Source organism: Haplochromis burtoni, unplaced genomic scaffold (genome assembly GCF_018398535.1).
Source record: "Haplochromis burtoni strain Fernald_Lab_line unplaced genomic scaffold, NCSU_Asbu1 Contig_52, whole genome shotgun sequence".
Lineage (NCBI taxonomy): Eukaryota > Metazoa > Chordata > Actinopteri > Cichliformes > Cichlidae > Haplochromis > Haplochromis burtoni.
In genome coordinates, this window is record NW_024582413.1 from 1,475,233 (window position 1) to 1,496,244 (window position 21,012).

General features: G+C 39.4%; 1 protein-coding gene and 2 non-coding genes across 4 annotated transcripts in view; all 3 read left to right on the forward strand.

The window, feature by feature from the left end:
* The window catches only part of kcnh6a (potassium voltage-gated channel, subfamily H (eag-related), member 6a), a 25,715-nt gene continuing 4,703 nt past the window's right edge, over positions 1-21,012 (forward strand). For both annotated transcript variants that reach the window (XM_005921822.3, XM_005921823.3), the window contains exons 1-10: positions 1-509; positions 3,254-3,484; positions 5,075-5,224; positions 5,507-5,610; positions 6,428-6,737; positions 8,464-8,666; positions 17,149-17,577; positions 18,583-19,000; positions 19,458-19,657; positions 20,467-20,719. In XM_005921822.3, coding sequence (XP_005921884.1) covers positions 434-509; positions 3,254-3,484; positions 5,075-5,224; positions 5,507-5,610; positions 6,428-6,737; positions 8,464-8,666; positions 17,149-17,577; positions 18,583-19,000; positions 19,458-19,657; positions 20,467-20,719 — 2,374 coding nt within the window. In that variant the 5' untranslated portion in view covers positions 1-433. The remainder of the gene's footprint in view (positions 510-3,253; positions 3,485-5,074; positions 5,225-5,506; positions 5,611-6,427; positions 6,738-8,463; positions 8,667-17,148; positions 17,578-18,582; positions 19,001-19,457; positions 19,658-20,466; positions 20,720-21,012) is intronic.
* trnac-gca lies at positions 4,968-5,039 on the forward strand. The gene has a single exon. It is a non-coding gene; the product is annotated as a tRNA-Cys (tRNA).
* On the forward strand, positions 20,065-20,136 carry trnac-gca. Its single transcript has one exon. It is a non-coding gene; the product is annotated as a tRNA-Cys (tRNA).

Sequence of the window (21,012 nt, forward strand, 5' to 3'; positions counted from 1 at the left end):
CTTCTTCACTGCCATCCTTATCGCGCATTGTCCAAAACTTGAGGGAGAATGCAGCGATTATAAAGCAACGAACGGATTCTGCGCTCTGCAGCTTTTGTTCACAACTTGTCCCACAACAGGTAACGTCACTAAGGAAAAGACTTTCGAATCGGTTTCATACAGCTTTTGTTGTATCCTAGTCTACTTTTTACCCCCACGTTATCAGCGTGCAACATCCTGCATCTGCTATTGCCCTGGCAACCAGCCCTCCTCTCCATCATTCTCCGGCGCTTCACCCCTCACCATCAGGCTCCGAGGGAAGCCAAAATCTGCTGCTTACGCTCGCCCTCCAAGTGGAAGCGGACCCTTTTGTTCACTGGCGTCAGTTCAAATCTCTTTGCTTTTTTACTTATCTCAGGTTCATGTGTCGGAAGTGTTTTCTCTCAGCATCAAAATGCCCGTGAGACGCGGTCATGTTGCGCTCCAGAACACTTACTTGGATACTATCATCAGGAAATTCGACGAGCAAAGTAAGTGCACATGAAATTAGTTTCAGTTATGCGTCTGTGCTGCTGTTGAGGTCCGAACAAAGGGTGTGATATTTAGATTCCAAACGTTTTACAAAATACATATTTAGTTTTCCCATTTTAAACATTTGGACTGGTTTTTGCTGCGATGATTTAGCTCGCAAATGCTTTAAATAAATCCGAAAGAGATGGCAGAGACGGGGGAACTCTAATTTACGCTGAATTAATTACATTCTCTATTTTAAAAGGGATAACTGCGCTCTTTGTCTATGGGAAAAGTGTTTCTGACGGCTAGTTCATCAGTAGGAGTGGTAGCCTGTATTTATTTCAGAGCTGTTAGTGTATCCAGTTAAATCTTGTTGGTATAGTTTTGTTTGCTTTATTTTTCACACGTCTGTGTTTGTTTGTCGGTCAGTCTCATTGCTTGAACAGATTGTAGAAGGACAGGCTTTTTATATTATAATAAATTAACACATCTTATCTTATCTGTATCAGTAATGCTGACAGAACCCAGCTGCTGCTTTTATGTTTGCGGGGTTGTTGCACCTGCATGTGAGTTTGTTTGTGAGAGCTCACCTTATGACTTACATTGTGTTCCATTAGCTCACATGTTCCATTGGCTGGAAGAAGAGACCACCTCTCACTTATTGGAGAGGAAAAAATCCCTTTCCCTGAAACCACTAAGGCCTCTGATAGAACACATATGTTGCTGTCTTCTTTTGACCTGACCATTATTTGTATCCAGTTTTACCTTCATCCATTTTCTGTACTTAACACTTATTACATGAGCCTGTAAATCTTTGTTAATGCTACTTTAGTTTAAAAACAAAAACACTGAAAGACACCATGCCACATTATATCTCATGTGCCATAATCAGTACATTTCCTCACCACTAGCAGCAGGACTGAAAATAACCCTGCCATCCTGATTAGATACTGACCATACATGGAGAAATAGTTGATTGCTGACAACTCTCAGTCTGTTTTAGTATGATCAGCTCTAGGACCAGTAATGCTTGAATCTCCCAATATCCCCTAAGAAACCCGTATTATGTAATGCCTCTACTGTATCCCAAAAAGGTGTATGTGTGTGCACGCGCAGTCACATACACATGCACGATAAGGTGAGCGCACGTGCCACAGTGGTGCTGCTTAGCAACGGTGTGACGATCAGTGTTTTTGCTTTGAGCCCCAGATAATGACTTTGGACAGAATGTGCTTTTCCACTCTAAGAGCTCACCCGTTTATATTAAAAAGAGGGGTCTAGAGAAGAGTCCCCTGCTCTCATCTGTGTGGGCAGGAAACAGCTGTTTAACCCAGTTTCACCAGCGTGTAATAAAAAGGCCAATGAGAGGCGACAGAGGTTATGTATGTACTTTTCATTCAGATCGTTCAACTCCTCCATTAGCAGCCTTCGAACAAAACTGCCCCAATTCCCTGTCATGCAGCATTTTTGGGACAGTGGGTGTTTCTGTTGCCACGAACAGTATCATTCATTTCATCGGTACTAGGCACTGAAGAACATATGAGCTTGGAGTTACTGTTAGGGATGAAAAGCAGGGTGACTCTGAGAGACTCAGAATCAAAGCTCTGACTGACCAGGAAGAACCATTATTGTTGTAACTGACACTGTACAGCCACAGTGTTTCCCCCATGATGAAAGATCACTGATGGTGGTGGTCAACGCCCCAGTGAGTGTCATTAGCTGATGAGAAGTCCAGCAGCTACCATGCAGTTAGAGATTTGATCTCAACTTTAATGGCATTATTTTATTTTATTATTTTGTCACACTGTCACATGTTTATCTTATTATGAAATTTCAATGTAAAATGATCTTAATATTGTGTTTTCATGAACAAAACTATGTCAAATGTAGGCTAGGTGTTACACTCACAAGTACTGACCTTCTTAAAAGACAGACTGGCAACATTTTTTAATACAAATCAAAGCTGGTGGCAAAAATATCAACTGTACAGTGATTGTACTTTTAAGATATGAAAAGTATTTGATAAACAATGTAAATTTGGAAATGTAATATTTTTACTGTTTAGGTAGCCTTGCTAAACAAATAAAATATATTCATAGGCAAGTGGCTGATACCAATGTAATGATGTAATTAAAAAATGTCAGATACACAGGCTCCAAAACCTGTAGATTCCCATAAGTTACCTGGCGCCATGTGCTATACTCCAAATACCCTTATGCTGAAGTGCCCACCTGCTCCTTTTCAATCCCTTGGGAGGAATTGTGACGCTAATAACATTAGCACCATGGAAAAGTAGACTTCATTAGTTCCACTTCAGCTGATTGTCATGCCTAGAGGAGGAAGAACAGACTTTGTGGGCCGTGAAGTCCATGCGTATCCACAACAGTCTGTACTTCAGCATCTTTAAATCAAATTAAATCTTAAACAGTGTAAACAGTTTAATTGTCAGCATTAACAAACTATCTCTTTCAATCTTTCAGTGACAGGCATAAGTGCAATCACTGGAATCAGGCGTCATTACCCTCTGCGAAGTATAAGGCTAATTTAGTTGGTGAGATAGTCATGGCTAAGCTTAATTTATAAACCTCTATGCAGTATATTATTTCTCCTTTAATGAGCAGAAAGTTTATTAATATTTATAAGCAAGAAATTGGCTTTATCAGTGTTGCTTCTAACCCAGCTTTAATGGGCGGTCGTTGTACTGCCACATGGATATCTTGCCTTTATAAATTGTCAACTGACACTGTGTTTCTCCCTTCAGATCGCAAGTTTATTATTGCCAATGCCCAGATGAAGAACTGTGGCATCATCTACTGCAATGAAGGCTTCTGCCAGATGTTTGGTTTTACCAGAGCAGAGATCATGCAGCAGCCCTGTACCTGCCAGTTCTTGGTGGGTCCTGGCACGATGAAGAGTTCCCTGGCCCAGCTGGGACAGGCCCTGCTTGGGTCTGAGGAGCGCAAAGTGGAGATCCTGTACTACTCTAAGGAAGGTAAGACATGCGAAAAACAAAAACAAGACAACTGGAGCTGGAGGAAAAATGACTGGAGTAAGCCCATTTATAGCTCGAAACCTCATGAAAAGAGTCTTCTGGCTGTCACAAGATTTGGCCTGCTGACAGCTTGATTGTTATCAGAACAGTCCAAATAATCCTCCATATGTTCAACTAGTTTATCATTTATCTTCTGACAAGAAACCTTGTTACAGAGATCTTAATCCAGAATGTTACCTCAGTCCACCAGCCATTCGATTGGATCTGTTTTAAAACATCCTTCCTGCTTTCCAAGACTAGTCCTTTCATTTTGATAATTCATCATGATAAATGTCTGGATCTGATGCACAAAGATGATTTTCATGTGAATAATTTTTGCAATCAAAACAAGTAGATAGTAAAAGATCGTCTCCCTTTAAGTTTGTGTAGTTCAGGAGATTCTTTATTCATCTCAGACCACTATGTTTGGCAGGTATCCGAGTTTAGCTGCTATCTTTTGCTGGACTCCCATTGATCTTGCGAATCCGTCACCATGGCCAGATTATGCTTTTATATTTAGGCTTATATTTAGGCAGGCAGACTCAGCGTCTTAATCACTTCTTCAAACCTGCTTCTTTTGGTGTAGCCTTAATTCATACTTGCCTGTATTCTCATCAGTCCTATGCATGATTCTCTGCACATCGTTTACTTTTATTTTTAAAGTTTAATTTCCTGTTTATTCCAAGTTATTTGGGATGCCAGTGAAACACTGTCCTCTGCCGAGGTCTGTGTTTAACCTCCATCATCTCTTTTTTTTTATCATCTTTTTCTGGCACAAAGGAATTGAGGTAGACACACATGAGTGAGACAATGACAGTTACCGACTATAAACCATACATTTACTGTCTACATTTATATAAGGACATTCATAGTACATGTCTGTTATAACTTTTGCCATTTGGGCATGAGGAGCGGAGTTTAGAGTGCTGTTGTCATGGGAATGGGATTGTGTGCCAGATCAAATCCACTAAGCATCCATTTGTTTTGTTCCCCTGCTTCCCACTGTGCTCCCAGGCTGAACAGACTGGGGAAAAAAATCTGAACATGTGATTGCAATGTGATTCAGAACAAGACTACAGCGCTCACAGGCCGATTTTTTTCTTAACCTCCAAACAAAATCTCTGTTCAAGGTCTTTCAGGGTGAATGTATGAATGGAAGTGAATGCATGCACTGTGTGTGTGTTTGTCCGTTCTGCCCTCTCTCCTGTTTCTATTTTTGGAGCTCACTGATTGTGAAGTGAAGTCAGACCTGACAGAAGTATTGCTCATTTAGCCTTTTTTTTTTTTTTTTTAGCTTCCACAGTTTTTGAAACGATTCCTTTCTTTCTTTCTCCTTTGCTCATATTGCTTTCTCCTGTGTGACCTCCCTTAGAAACATAACCTTGTTAAACTAGGCCAGCCTTCAGCTGATCACATTTTAGAAATAACTTCTAGGTTACCAACAGGGGGTGTAGCTCAGTGGTAGAGCATTTGACTGCAGATCAAGAGGTCCCTGGTTCAAGTCCGGGTGCCCCCTGTATAACTGCTGTTTCTTACCTTTTGTGTCAATAGGGACCTGCAGACCCTGCCTTGTGGGAATCGTTCCAGTAAAAAATGAAGAAGGCCTTGTGATCATGTTCATCCTTGACTTCCAGGAGCTCATCGATCCCTCCCACAAGAAGACTGCTCTCAGACAGAGAATCACCCAAGGATGGGCCTATTGTAAAGCCTTTCACACTGCATACTGCATGTTTTGTTTGTGTTTCACATTTATAGAAGCTAAACATTTTTCTGTCTTTCTCTTTTCCTGTGAATTCTGCAACTGTAAATATAAATTAGAAATTAATGTGTGTAATTAGTCTTGATTTTCTCATCATATTGGTCAGAATGTGCACTACTGTCTTATCTTAGCAGAAAAGTTGGATATTTTAAAGCAGAAAAGTTGAATTGAATACATTTTGAACTTCGATAACAAGTGAGCTGAAGATAAAGTTTTCTCTTTAGGCCAGAATCGCAGGCTGAAGATGAGGCTGCCGGTGCTGCGATCCATGCGACGACCTTCACTCTCAAAAGATCAGTTTGAAGGAGTGGTAGTAGACTACCTGCAGGTGAATAACACATGCATGCAGTGTAGTCCATTTGCATGAATGCATGCTTTGCATTTTGCTGGAATACATAAACACATCTGGCAGTGGAAAAAAATCTGTACAAAGATAATACGTCATACTGTGACTCCTAGGCATGACATTTGCAATGATACAATTTTAAAACTTACTGACATATTATGCCTGCAATGCTTCTACTGTTCTTCAATCATGCATGAAGAGCACTAATCAAAAATGTTCTACATACTATAGTAACAACAAAGTCTTTGATTTGCCTTTCAAGTGCTATATATACAATTTTAGTTTTATATGCAGTTCTAATAGTTAAATACGAACCACCTTAAATAGCAGAGAGATGTTTTTGAAGCAGAAGTTCTTGTTTCTCAGCCCAAAAAGACACCAAATGGAAGAATGAGGGGGAAAAGCAACTGGTCTGTTTATCTTTCTCTTCTTAGAATTTTCCTTTACTTGTGTTTAGAGTTCTCTCTTTTGATGAATGGCACCTTGTATGAAAGTATTTCCTGCCAGTATCCTTACCTGACACTGGAACTGTACTGAATCAGATAAATTGACATGTTGGGACTGTTTTACATTTACGTGCTGGCAGGGAGGTGACATTCCTCTCTGTTTTAGAACAGCATTTGTGAAGTGTGAAATATTACAACGTTTTTAAGACAACATTTAGAAGAGAAAAAAAGCATTTCAAGCCAAAAACCAGCAGATATGGTGTGTAATTATTTGTTTGAACTATAAAGAGACGCATGGCCTTCATTTACATAATATTCAAAGTAGCTTGTGCCTTATTGCCCTTCCTTGACAGCCAAACAGCGAGGAAGTCCCTCTGAAAGAGTTTCGGATCCCATCTAAGGAAAGCTGTATGCAGTCTGAGACGGAGGCTCTGATAGAACAGGACATGGATCCCCCATCGCCGGCAGCTCAGCCCTCCACCAAACGACGCTCCCTTCTGACAGATCGACTGGACCCCATGCATGCCTTCCCCCGAGGGACATTACCTCGAAGTTGCTCGAGGGACAGTGTTCGGAGCCTCCGACGTGCCTCGTCACTGGATGACATCGATGGCATGAGGGCAGAATGGAACAGTCGGCCTGGAGACCCCCGGACTAACAGCAGTGAGTGTCTGATGGGGCATCTCAGAGGGAAACTAAAGCTGTGAATAAAATATAGAATTAGTAAGAGTATCATCAGGTTATCGTTGCTGTATTTGTGTCTCAAAGAAACTATGAAGTCTTTACAATGCATATTCTTTTATGATGTTAGTGGAATTTAATGTGTGTTTAACTTTTTTTCAGGTTAACCTTCTGACAGGAATATAAAGCAGCATCCTAATAAATTAAATCACACAAAGCACTTTTCACAGCTGGTTTCTCTGACTCCAACTCAGAAAATGACACAGAATGCAGTTCAAATTTTTTTCTTCATTAGCCTTTTATTCTGTTAAAAAAAACCTGCTTTGAGACATTAATTTGCCTTTGTTATTATTGCCACTTTGGTTTGCATATAAATAAACATTTTCACTGTGAGATCTGCTGGAAGGTTTGCTGGTATTAAAGGGATCTCTAACAAGTTGTGTCTATTATTTGCTATTTTAGGATACAGTAGGATCTCAGACTTGAAACAAGCTTGCAGTGGTGGCAAACATGTTGACAGATGAGGTCAGGCAGGATGTTCACAGATGACATTGTGATCTGTAGAAAAATTAATGGCGGGAGAAGCAAGACAGAATACATGTGCGTGAATAAGAGGAAGACAGATGTACCAGTGAAGATGCAAGGAGCAAATGAGTTTAAATACCTGGGGTCAAACATCCAAAGCAGCAGACAGTGGACAAGAGAGTAGAAGAAGAGAGAGCAGGCAGGGTGGAGCAGGTGGAGAAAATAGTCAAAGGTGATTTGTGACAGAAGATGCTAGCAAGGTTCACAAGATGGTAGTGAGAAATGCTGTGATGTGTGGTTTGAAGATGGTGACACTAACAAAAGACAGAAGGTGAAGCTGGAGGTGGCAGAGCTGAAGATATTAAGAATTTCATTGGGAGTGTGCAGAAAGGACAGGATTAGAAATGGGTACAGCAGAAGAACATCTCAGGGTGAGTGTTTTTGGAAAACCTAATTAAAGAGGCAAGACTGAGATGATCTGAATATGTGCAAAGAATGGTTAGGAGAGGAGGAGGGGGGCTGTGTATTGGACAAAGGATGTTGTATATGGAGTTATGAGGCAGGAGGAAAGGGGTAAGACAACAGAAATGATTCATGGATGCCATTAAAGAGGACATGGAGGCAGATGATCAGCTGTAGCAACCCCTAAAGGGAGTAGCTGAAAAAAGAAAAGGAAGTTTATATCAGATTAGAAAGTGAGGTGACACATCAAATAATATTAGTATTATCAAGTTAAATGCAGTTGAATTAAATGTTTAGTAGCTTAAAATGTCCTTGGCATATCCTAAAACACATAAATGCAAACTAATCAGAATCAAAACTGATTTTTTTCAGCTGAGCTGTAACAGCTTTCAACAGATTTCTCACCAGTTCGGCACTTGTCAGGTTGTGGATGTCAGATTGTTGCTCTGATATTTATAACACAGAGAGCGTCCCTCTGTGCAGCTGCCTAATAAAAATTCCAGTAGAGATACGATAATCAATTCTTCTGTCAGTGATTGGGTTTGTGTTAAAATTGCTCATCACTGCACATCTATTAACCTCCGCTCTCAGGGGAAATACTTCATGAGGAAACGTTTTCTTTTGTACAGGTTCCAATCATACTCTTCCCGTTTTCTATTCAATCTACTCTTCCACAGATTTTTTTTTTCTTGACTGCTGATGCTGTTGTTTTGTGTTGTAGATCTCAAGCCCAATACTCTGAACTCCACTTCAGACTCAGACCTTATGAGACATCGAACCATAGGCCACATCCCACAGGTTACCCTCACGTTCGGCTCTGACCGAATGAGACCGCCTTCCCCAACTGAGATTGAAATCATTGCACCCAGCAAGATTAAAGACCGAACGCAGAACGTCACAGAGAAGGTCACTCAGGTCACACAGGTAAGCTGCTCTTTACCATCTCAAGAGAAAAAAGGGAGAATAAATGCCTGTTTTCTTTGCACTTTACTCATCTTCACTCATTTCATGTCATCACCAGGGTCTTAAATTTTCCATTTCACATTGCTGGCTGCATATATATTTTCTTATTCAGTAATTGGCTACATCAACCAAATTGCTGTCTGATCGTTAAGAGGCAAAATTGCCAGAAATTACTTGCTTCTCACCTGTGAGATTGGCCAAATTGTTAAATGACTGTAATAACAAGGGACCAGCGTTCCTTTCTTCCCTTTGTTTGGTTAATACACAACAGCAGATATGTCTGCAGCCGCTGAACAGCAATCAGTGGTAGGAAACACTAAAAGGAAGAAAATGTTCAAAATTACAATACTTATGTATTAGAAAAGGAATCAGTGACACAGACTTTGGCTGGTAGAATTGGTTCTTGTATCATCTTCTGCTTGGAACATGTTGTGTTAAACTACTGCATTTTTTATTGTTTTAAGCTAATACAAGGAACAGCAATAAATAACTGAGTAATTAATATTTTCAGGTGTATTTTTAGCTGTTTTTGGCTCTTCCTGAAAGAGAAATTTATAATGTTTCTAACTGGAAAAAAAAGAAATATGATCATTAGCATCATATTTCTGTCAGATAGTTCAGTCAAAGGTGTCTATAAATGGTACATGCTTCAGGGTGACTGAAGACGCGAGACATCCGAACTCACAGGGTGAAAGCGTGAACGAATAATCTCACCTGAGGTGTGACATCTATGGCACCAGCAGCAAAACACATTCATCAGCCACCTGTCATCACACCACGGTGTCTCTGTGTATATTTTGGCAAACTGCCTCACAAGAGTGAAAGAAGGACCACAATGGAAAATACCTTAAAATAACCAAAGAAGGGAAACCGTTATTTCCAGTAAAATACAGTTAGGTCGATAATTTCTTTTTTTGCAGTTTTGCCGCTATACACGACAAGTGATTTAAAATCAAACGATGAGTACATGTGATTGAAGTGCACAGTTTCAGCTTTGATTCAAGGGTTTTTTACACAAAAGTACAGGATAAATTATTTATTATTAGCAGTCATTTTTATACACAGTCCCCCATTTTTAGAAGCTTAAAATTAAATGAACTGCCGGCTCACAGGCAGTTTCATGGTGAGGTCAGGCCTGAGCCCTTGTAAACAAATGCAGCAGACGTAATATTTGAAGCTGATTCAAAAACCTCACTTGATGCTTTATAGCTTTGCACTTGAATTACATTTGATAGTTTTAAAATTCACTGTGGTGACGTCATATGTTAGTAAGTAACATGAACAATGATTAAGAAAAGCAGTTTATAGATGCCAAAATATTTTTTAAATGCATTATTATTTGTACAGCAGTATGTCATGTTTTCTAGTAGTAATAATTAAATTATTAAAATTACTATAATTATTAAATATTTTTAATAGATTTGATGAAGGTCTCATGCCGCACTAGACACGCTGCACAGCAGGTTGCTGCCATTAGTAAGTATAAATGGATCTACGAATGTTACATTGAACATAAGAAAAAATGATAAAGCTTTTCTTTATGACTGTAACAATGCAAAGGCCTGTTTGCTCAGGTATAAAGCAGAAAATAAGGCAATGGTGGGCTCCCTAAGTGCATCACATTAACCGGTTTATCTGAGAGGCTTTCAGGATGGTCAGTTGAGCCTCTTTTCAGCCAAACTGACCAAAGAAGGGTTTTTGTTTGTGTCCCATTTATCTTTATTTTTTTTGGAGTGGCTGCTTTGTTATTTTAGCAGGATATCAGATATAGGAGCTATGGGTTCACTATGAGGTGTTTTGTAAGCTATTTACATGGTTCATGACTTGTAACATTTTACAAGATTTTAATTATCTGATTCATTAAAGTCTTTAAAATTTAGAGCGTCAGCTGATTTAATATACAGTATGATTTTTTTTTTTAAATCTGGGTTAATGATTCATCTATTAGTTCCTCCCCATATATATATATAATCCAGGCTATAAAACTACACACAGTAACTCACAGTAAGTGATTTGATTACATTTGGTTGCAGTTCACCCCAATTGAATCTGCCTCTGGGCATTTAAGCGACCATGACTCGGTTAATCTTTGTGAAGTTTATTAAATTACTTAGAAAGTTGAATAAACATTTCAGTACGGATACCAACTTTTAGGAGATGTTAGTTGTGCATTTGCACAGTGCTGTGACCTCATGTGACTGCATTGTGACTGAATGGTGCTGCTGTGGTGGTGGTGAGATGTTGCTTCTTTGCACTGGGAGTGATTGTGGTATTGACAGCCGGCTCTGACTCTATATGCAAGCAACGTAGCTTCTGTGGTCCTGGAAAAAGTGACTGCACAAACAGAAGACCTCTCGAAAAGCCTGGCTGAACACTTCATCTGTTATCTTGGCTTAGCTGACGTCATGAACAAGATTGGTTAGAAAGTAAGCGTTCCTCTGTTTAACCACACAGACAGAGTTTGTCTGCTTGTCAGGGAGGTTTGTTTTAGTCTTGTTTTGTTTTTGTTGGAAGGTAGAAGGTAAAAATAAAAATAAAGATTAATAAATCTCTTTGGTATGCCACTTGCTGGCAGACCACACACCGTCTTAGATGTTTAGTTGTTTTTAGATTGATAAAGTGCTTTGATGAAGAAGATTATACAACATTAAATAAACTCAAAGCATTTCCATCCATCCATCCATCCATTGCTGCTGCTTTATCCAGTGTGTGAATGTGAGAGTGAATGAATAATGGCATTGTAAAGCGCTTTGGGTGCCTTGAAAAGCGCTATATAAATCCAATCCATTATTATTTACAATTAATTAAATCTATTCCTGTTTTGTTTTTTTGATATTCTATGAATGTGAAAACATATTTCTTTTTCAAATATATAACAAAACATTTTAGCCCACTTTGTTGAAAATTGTCAGAGTTTGTGCACCTGAGGTTTCAGGTGTTTCCCTTCCTGGTCACCACTCATGTAAACAACTTAAATACATATGAACCATAACAGTAAAATCCCTCAATCCTTTTAGGGTTAAATTCTATAAACACAAAGGTCAAGCATCCAAATAAAGAAAATATGTCTGTGTCTTATAGAAATATAAACTTTTTCTTCAACATTCAAAAATGAAAAAAAAAAAGGTTTCATCAATTGCACATGCAAATGGAAGTTATTTCCAAATTTCTGTGTAGTCATATTGCTGTGTTTTCTTTATGTAATGTCAGTACATGAAGAATGCCTGGATGTATGTAGGGCTCACAGCTGCCTGTGAGTGTGGAGAGGAGTCCTGCTGGTTAGCTGGATTTATGAAAGGGAGCGAGACTATTGAGCTGCACTCGTGGCTTGACGTTGCCAGTGACCTTGGCCCCTGCAACTAATGGAAGTGGAGGGCAGTGGGCTTGGTCTCTGTGCCTCTGTCAGACACTAAATCACAACTGCGTGTTGTTGCTTGTTGCTTGAGTATCATAATGTTGAGTTCAGAGACAAGAAGGTCAGGCTAACGTCACAGTAATCACGGCTGCTGCCATGTGAACTGTAGCAGTGGTCTTTTACTGACTGTGAGTTTTCTACAGGTACTGTAATAAATATTAAACTGTTAGCAGTCGGACGTACCGCCCACGGGACATTGGATGGTTTAGGGGACTAATAGGACTGCTAAGGGGTTAAAGCACATATTGCCTTTCTCTGTGGCCCCAGTTTCATTATGCATAGAATGTTTTCTTTATGCTGCCCTTATAATTGAATTTCGATTGACAAGTTAAAAAAAGAGGCATGATGGTTGTCATTGATCTTTGTTCATATTGATTTGTCTGCATAACACAAAGCACACTGCGATTGGTTATAGACTGTGGCTTGTTAAAGACAGATAACTGTACAAGAGCCTCAGCACACTGTAACTAGTACTGTGTGTCGGTGTGTATGTGGCGCCCCCTGGCGTTGACTGATCTTGCAACAGGGCAACTTGGAGATAGTTGCAGCTTTAACTGAGTGTGGCTCTGTTTTTTGCAGGTTTGCACAGCTATTTTTTTTAGTATTTGTCTCCATGAATGTGTGTGTACAGGTTGATAACATGCTCGTTTGAGATCTGATTGAACTCTGAAGCAGTCACACCCAAATAACGCATACTTCTAAATAACAACATCCTCACAAGGCGTCTTAGAGACTAGGCAGTTAAAAATGTGTAAATATATTTTCCAAATATCAGGGTTGAATATGAGGTTATTTGAGTTTTTTAATGGAATTTATTAGTTCATTTACAAGACTTTGCAAAAGATATTTTAAAAAAAGAATTACATTAATTCAGAGGGGAGAAAAGACAGGGCAATGTTACCGTAAACCTTTATTTTTTGAAAATATAATAAAAGTGATTGGAAGGTTATTCACAAAATGACAAGACCTCACATACACTGCATTAATTCAGATAATAATTTGCATATGCAAAAATACTAAACAAAACCAAAACAGCAAACACGTACAATGTATTTGCATTCACAAACAATTCACGCAAATGCTTTTATAATTATTTCCCCAGCAACTGACAATAAATCTCACCTCCTATAAAGAGTGTATAGAGCTAAAGGGAAATTTTACTTCAGTCAAGAGCTTAAAATTTATTTAGCTGTTTAGCTTTTTATTGTCAGGCCAAACACAACCACCTTTGATTTTTTTTCTCCAATAATTACTACTTGTTGAGCATCACACAGGAGGCAGGTACCATCATCCATCACTTTTTATGTGCTTGAAAGAGGATCCCATGATGAGGGCAGGGCTACAATCAGGGAGGAAGAGCGAGAGGAGCAGAAGGGAGGGAGACACAGACTGACGGACAGAGTTCCCGTCTCCCTCTCTCTTTCTCTTAGTCGTAGTCTTGTCCTGCTTTTTACCCTGTGGTGTGTGTTTCAGCATGAGCGTCAAGCAGAAACTTCAGCCTGTGAGTACAGCCTTACTAGGTCTTTCATGCTCTCTGCAGTTACCCTCAAAACTCCATTTCTTTTTCAGCTCCACATTCCTGTTTGTTAGCTGCCAGTGTTCCTTTCCCTGTTCTTCCTCACCCCATCTTTAGTCGTCTTCCACCTCAAACTTCCAGCTCACTGAATATTTCTCCACGAGTTAGAAATGATCACTTGACTCAAGTTAAGCTGATGATATGTCAAAGTGACGTAACTTCACAAAGAGATTACACGAGAACTGTGCAGAGTTAGAGCACTTTCAAATTTACTGAGGGGTTTTTAAGCTGAAAATAAATGCTACTTTCATGTCTGCATTCTATTAATGTGATATTCACATCTTAAAGGCTTAATTTTATCTTTACTTATTTTTTATAGATACTATTTAAACTTTGAACTAAAATATTTAAAATGTTTTGTGCTTTGCATTGTTGCTTTATCCACAGTTGTCATAATATTATGAATATTTTATATTTCTGCTCTGAATACCTTAGAAGAAGCACTTTCATATATATATCTATATCTATATGCATGTCTCTCACTTTTTCTCTCTCTTCATATATATATATATATATATATATATATATATATATATATATATGCTGGATTATTACTATTATATGATATATATATTTTAAATCGTGTTCTCTGATTACAGCTCTGCTGACTTTTAAATCTAGTACAGCTTGAAATGTATCAGCTTGATCTCTTCCCATGATGACTTTAAAGTCGGAGTAGCAACAGAGAGTTGTAGCGTGCAAATTAGAGGTGCCTGTCGTTGTCTGGTCATCATTATCATTAAACAGAGCTGTGGTGGACATCAATAACGTAGCATTTTTTGGATGAGTGAACCTTTGCTCATGTGTTTACATTCTCATTACTGTGTTGTCTCTTCACATCTGTTCAGCTCCTGTGGTTAGTTGCTTACACACAAAAGGTTGTCACAGTTTGTTGTCCTAGATGGAGAATTCAATAAATTCTGTGCACTTTCTTCCATTTATGTCTGTTTTCCAAACTGAACGCTGTCTTGTTGGTCGTAAACCCAAATTATGAAGCAAGTGAAGCAGCCAACATCCCTTTACTGGAAATATAATCGAAACCTTGGTTATTCCCAATGACCATCTTTTTTATATATAGTACTCTGTCTTGAGAAAAAGTTTACTTTGACTATTTATGGACACTGCTTTCATTCAAGCTGGGAAAGTGGAAGGGAAATGCATTTTTGAGGAGACTTTTTTTCCCCTCAACGAACAAAAAAGTCTAAATATATATTATATTTTGCAAGGGAAGATGGGTTTACTGGTTTCTTGTACCAATATGTGACAAATTAAAGGAAAAACTCTCGACTTGTGGAGATCCAAGGGCCCTGTTTTGTTGTTGGGACATTTTTCTGGGTGCACTTTTCCCCTTGGATGGATAGCTCATGTATCAATCAATGCAATGTTCTTCTGAGTCATCAGATTTATCCTGTGGTGAAACATTTCTAGCTCGAATTAAGAGAAAAGAGAGAGATCTTTTCAAGCTTTACAGTGTCATCTCCATCAGTAGGAGGGGAGGGATCACTTAATAGTTAAATATAAATAAGATGCACATCATATGTCATGGCCTTCACAGTCCCATATGTATCCATCTATCAGCTGGATACATATGGGAGATCTTTGGCCACAGGGTTACACCACATTCTCTTCATCAAAACACCAGATAAGAAGCTGTTTTGGTGAATATGGTTCATTCCCTGCAGTGGGCTTCAGGACTTGAGCTATAGCACACCAAAAGCTTTTCCCTTTTAATTTCTCACTGATCTGTGTGCTTGCCATACAAGTTCAGCTTCTTTTGTCATGATGACTATCAACATAATTATGCAAACTGAAATGTAAATGACGGTCTAACCGCCAAAGGGTTTGTAAGGACAAGAAGGACATGGAAACCCAACAGCATGTACAGCAGTTTAGCTCTCTGTGGTTCATGTAGATGTGAATGTCAGTTATAGTGCATTAAAAGAATAAAACACTTTGATTTCTGCAAAGCCAGTTTGGCCAAATAGAGCTGACCTTTCCATTAACAGAAATTACCTAAAATCACTCCTCTGCATGAAGCCCAGTCGATGCCAGCACTTATTCCAGTCTGAAATTGATCAGATCGCTGGCAGAAAGGGTCACGTGGCTTAGACAAAGTGGCAATCACGTGGTGCAGCGGAGGCAGGTGAGGCTGCAGTGGACTCTCTAAAAAGGACAGTGATTTGGCTCGGTTAAGTGCATTTGAAGAGAGGATAGAAGAAGGCAGGAGCTGGGATGTGTGTTCATGGCAGTCATCAGCAAACATATTTATCTGGAAGAAAGTGATGAAGGAAGGGAGATGGGGAAGAAGGCAGGTGGGGCTGCAGAGAGTTTGGAGAAGCCTCCTCTGCTGCTGTGGACGCCAGGATGAGAACCTGGACATGGAAGCTCTTATTGTTGTACCGGTCAGTGGATCTTACTCATCACTGATTCAGTCATTGGTATTTTTCGGATTTGTGTTGATCTGCATGTAAATGGTACTCGACATATGAGTGGATTTGTGTTTTGCTCTTTTCTGCCACCCTGAAAGAAGAGTCCAGAGTTGTTTTTGAACCTCTTGCTGTTTTAGAATATTAGGTTTAGAATATTTTGAGCAATGCACCATTTATTATAAATTAAAGCTGTGTTCATGATGAAGTTCATCATCTGAGGTGGCATGGCACTATCAAAGGACATGCTGGGCTTTACTTTAAGGGTGCAGTGGGGTGTGGTTAATGTAAAAGTATCCCAGTGTCTATCTATTTATCACAGTACTGCTACACCTTATGGATTTTTGCAGCTTGTATTGTAAATACTTGAGATGGCACTAACAGTAATTATGAAAACTACAGTTATTCTTGGGCTCTTGGGCTCTCGTGCACCATGTTCCTGCAATAAATTCTGCTTGTTTTTCAGTTTCCCCAACCTTCGTCTTACTTGGTCAGCAACAGCTACCAGACTGTTTTAACATACACTCTTTTAACTCTCTCTTTAATTCTTTTAAGGCACTATCAGTATGTTGGAATTTTTAAAAAATGACTGAAATGAGTTTTGGCTGTTTTGTAAAGAACATCATTTTCATTTTAACTAAGAAAATTGAAATTTCTTATTAAATATTGCTTTATGGATAAAACCTGAAAATTGTTAAATTCTAATAATTAAACCGCAGTGAAAGCTGTTTAAATGATAACTTAAGATGCTGACTTACAGACCAAAAACATTTCACATTTTTATGTCAGAATTAAGTTATTGTTTTTGAATAAGGATAGTTGTTTGCTTTGTGAGAACTGTGCACTTACTTCCTTTACTCTCGTCTCAGACATTAGCTAATGTACACGCCTCCCCCTTCTTCCTGTTTTAATTGTATGCTTCATAAAGTACTCTATATAGTATTTATATTATACTTTCTGGCTATGGGCCTTGATCTTTCCTCCATTATTAATAACCTCCTCTGTATCCCATTGGCCTCTTATCAGGTGTTATCCCTCGGAGCTGACGTGCTGCCAGAGTACAAGCTCCAGGCCCCGCGCATCCACAAATGGACCATCCTTCACTACAGCCCCTTCAAAGCAGTATGGGACTGGGTCATCCTGCTGCTGGTCATCTACACGGCCATCTTCACGCCATATTCTGCTGCCTTCCTTCTCAATGAAGCGGAAGAAGAAACACAGAGAAGAATCTGCGGCTACACCTGCAACCCACTCAATGTGGTGGACCTTGTGGTGGACGTCATGTTCATCGTGGACATCCTCATCAACTTCAGAACCACCTATGTGAACCATAACGACGAGGTGGTCAGCCACCCGGGACGCATCGCGCAGCACTACTTCAAGGGCTGGTTCCTGATCGATATAGTTGCTGCCATCCCCTTTGACCTGCTCATATTTCGCTCTGGGTCTGAGGAGGTGAGAAAGCTATCTGAATATCACTTTGTGTTTCAGACAAAAGATTAAATGAAAAGTCTTCTTTTATAGCCTTTATGTGTAACAGATTTTTACAGTTTTGCAGTAAAACTGGAAAATTACTCAAAACACAACAAAATACAATCAACTAGGACATAAAACAGGTAACTCAGGAACAGACTTGGGTGGATAAGTAGACACGCTGACAAACGCTGTAAGGGAGAGAAGACTATTTATACACAGAGAGGGCAATCAGCAGGAAAGTGAGGCATATCCAAGATAATGATATACAAGATGCAAAACAAAGCATGTAAAAAATAAGAGGCACAACACTGACACACACAGCAGCCTGGCACAGAGAAATATGAAGGAAAGCTAGGAAAATAAACCAAAATACAAGGACTTATGTTTAAATAGCAAACTCTCAGCCTTAACAGAAACTGCCATCAGAAGTAGCCTCCAAACCCTGACATTATCAAAAAACAAATACCAATCAAAACTCAACTAAATAAACAAGTATACTAAACTCAAAATGCATGAACAACCCCCCCAGCGCCATGGCACTGCTGTTATGAGTGGCAGCTCTTGGCCTTTTAACTCTTACTAAGTGAACCAACTAACGCGCCTGTGCTTTTTGTGCTACAAATGTAGCTGTATTTGGTTTGGAGAAACTTTTATCTGTGATGTCCTTTTCCTTTTACCAGTTTATGTCAAATTGATATTTTTATAATACTATGATGGAGTAATTGTTGCAGGATAGCTGGAAGCATTATGGACAAATTAGAAGTGGTTATATGCGTTTTAAGAAGATGGAAAACCCACTGAGTTACACATGGTAAACATCCAGTCTGGCTATCCCATTGTGCCCTCATGTAACCTAAAACTGACTGCTCAGCTTATTGACCAGTAAATAGTTTATTTCTGCATAGATTCAGTTTCATTGCTATTTTTTGTACTTATAAAAGTCTGCTAATAGCACTAACATTAAATCTTCTCTGTCTTCAACAGCCTCAAACAACCACTCTTATTGGACTACTGAAGACGGCCAGACTTCTGAGGCTGGTGCGAGTGGCCAGGAAGTTGGATCGTTACTCAGAATATGGAGCTGCTGTTCTTTTCCTCCTTATGTGCACCTTTGCCCTCATTGCTCACTGGCTGGCCTGTATCTGGTACGCCATCGGTAATGTGGAGCGTCATGGCTCTGCCCGCATTGGTGGCATGAAGATTGGTTGGCTGGACAATTTGGCCGACCAGATTGGGAAATACTATAATGACAGTGACCCAGCCTCTGGCCCTTCAATCAAAGACAAGTATGTTACAGCCTTGTACTTCACCTTCAGCAGCCTGACTAGTGTGGGCTTTGGCAACGTCTCACCCAACACCAACCCAGAGAAGATCTTCTCCATCTGTGTCATGCTAATCGGCTGTGAGTAGAAAGGAAAAGGATCAGAAACATGCAACACTTCAGACTTCGAATCATTGAAGTAGAATCCAGAATATTTTTCTCTAACTCTGAAAGCTCATCTTAGAAACTCTGGACTAATTCAATTCTTCTTGCATATATTCAGTCACTTAGGTGATATTTCCTCATTTTAATATGAGGAAAATTACAAAGATAATGTCAAACAAATCAGCAAGTTCAAGGAGAATCATGTCAAAATATTAGGTCAGTCACTGTTTGTTAGCTGGTAAAATAAGTCCTCCAAGATCTTACCTGTTTTTATGAGAACAACTTGTACTGTTTACATAAATCAAGTACATCCTGAGCATACATACAGCCTTTGCTAACCTATTTTTTGATGGTACAGAGATAGACAGGAGAAATATAATCAAATTTATCACAACTCCAGGAGTAAATTGTTTCTGCCTTCTGTTCCATGCAGCTTTGATGTATGCCAGTATATTCGGAAACGTATCAGCCATCATTCAGAGACTTTACTCAGGCACGGCCCGCTACCACACCCAGATGCTGCGGGTTAAGGAGTTCATACGTTTCCATCAGATCCCAGGAGGTCTGAGACAAAGGCTGGAGGAGTACTTCCAACATGCCTGGTCCTACACAAACGGCATCGACATGAATGCTGTAAGGAAATGAAAAAACTTTGACTGCTGCCTTCCCCTTATGAGCATGCTTTCAAAGTGCAAACATCAATGTGCACATTCAAAGCACCTAACTGAAGTACAAATAATGTGTTACAATTTATAGAAACACTTGCTGTCCTCAAGTTCTCAAACCAGTTTTTCTGCATCTCCTGTGTTTGACCTACACTGGCTGCTTGCCGTATTCTATGCTGTTGCAATGGCCCAGTTTTTGTGTGGTGATCTTTTAATGTCATGTAGTTCTTAAAAGTAGTAATAAGTACAAATCCAGGCTTTGTTTGATGCACTTGCTCCCAGAAAAAAAAGTTTTCGTAATATTCAAATAAAACCTTTATAACACATTTTATTTCAAACGTTTTCAGAGACTTTTAGGGGCATCTTTGTATTCATGGGGGTATAGCTCAGTGGTAGAGCATTTGACTGCAGATCAAGAGGTCCCCAGTTCAACTCTGGGTGCCCCCTCTTCATTTACAGACATTCATTGTTTCCAGTGTCTCATAGAGAGACCCACTTTTCAGATGTGATGTGCGTCATGTTGCTGGTTGGGACATCCCTGCTAACCAGAGCGCAAGAGCAGAATCAGTGCCTGCCAATTCAATGAGGGAATAGCTTATCAATTGTAGCTCTCATCCTGCGTGCATCAATCTGATACTCTGCTCCCCTTCTCTCCCCTCCAGACCTTTTTCATGTGCTTTCACGTTACTTCTTTTTTTATGTTACAGAAGCTTAAAAAAGAAACATAATATGAAGACAAAGTTAGATTTCCTGTGTCCCATTTGTTTCTTCCTGCAGGTTTTAAAGGGTTTCCCTGAGTGTCTGCAAGCTGATATCTGCCTTCATTTGAACCGCAGCTTGCTGCAGAACTGCAAAGCTTTTCGAGGTGCTAACAAAGGCTGCCTGCGGGCTCTGGCCATGCGATTTAAGACCACCCACGCTCCGCCGGGTGACACCCTAGTCCACAGTGGGGATATTCTCACTGCCCTATACTTCATTTCCAGGGGTTCTATAGAGATCCTCAGGGACGACGTGGTGGTGGCCATACTGGGTGAGCTGCAAGTTGCTAATAAAGAGCTTTTTATTATTACTTGTTAACACTTTAAGAAAAATCATTTCATTTTCCATTTAGTTAAAATAATTATGACCAGAATACAATTTTCAAGGTTAAACAAAAAAATTCACCTATTTTTGGGTAAAACCAGTTTAATTTGTTTATATTTATCTGATTATGAAATGTTTTTTAGCTGTTTTATTTTGCAGTCCTGTTTGTTTTCCACTTACTTGTTCTTTCTCTTCCTGCAAAGTCACAGCCAGAACTGACAATGGCCCTTAGTTCACATC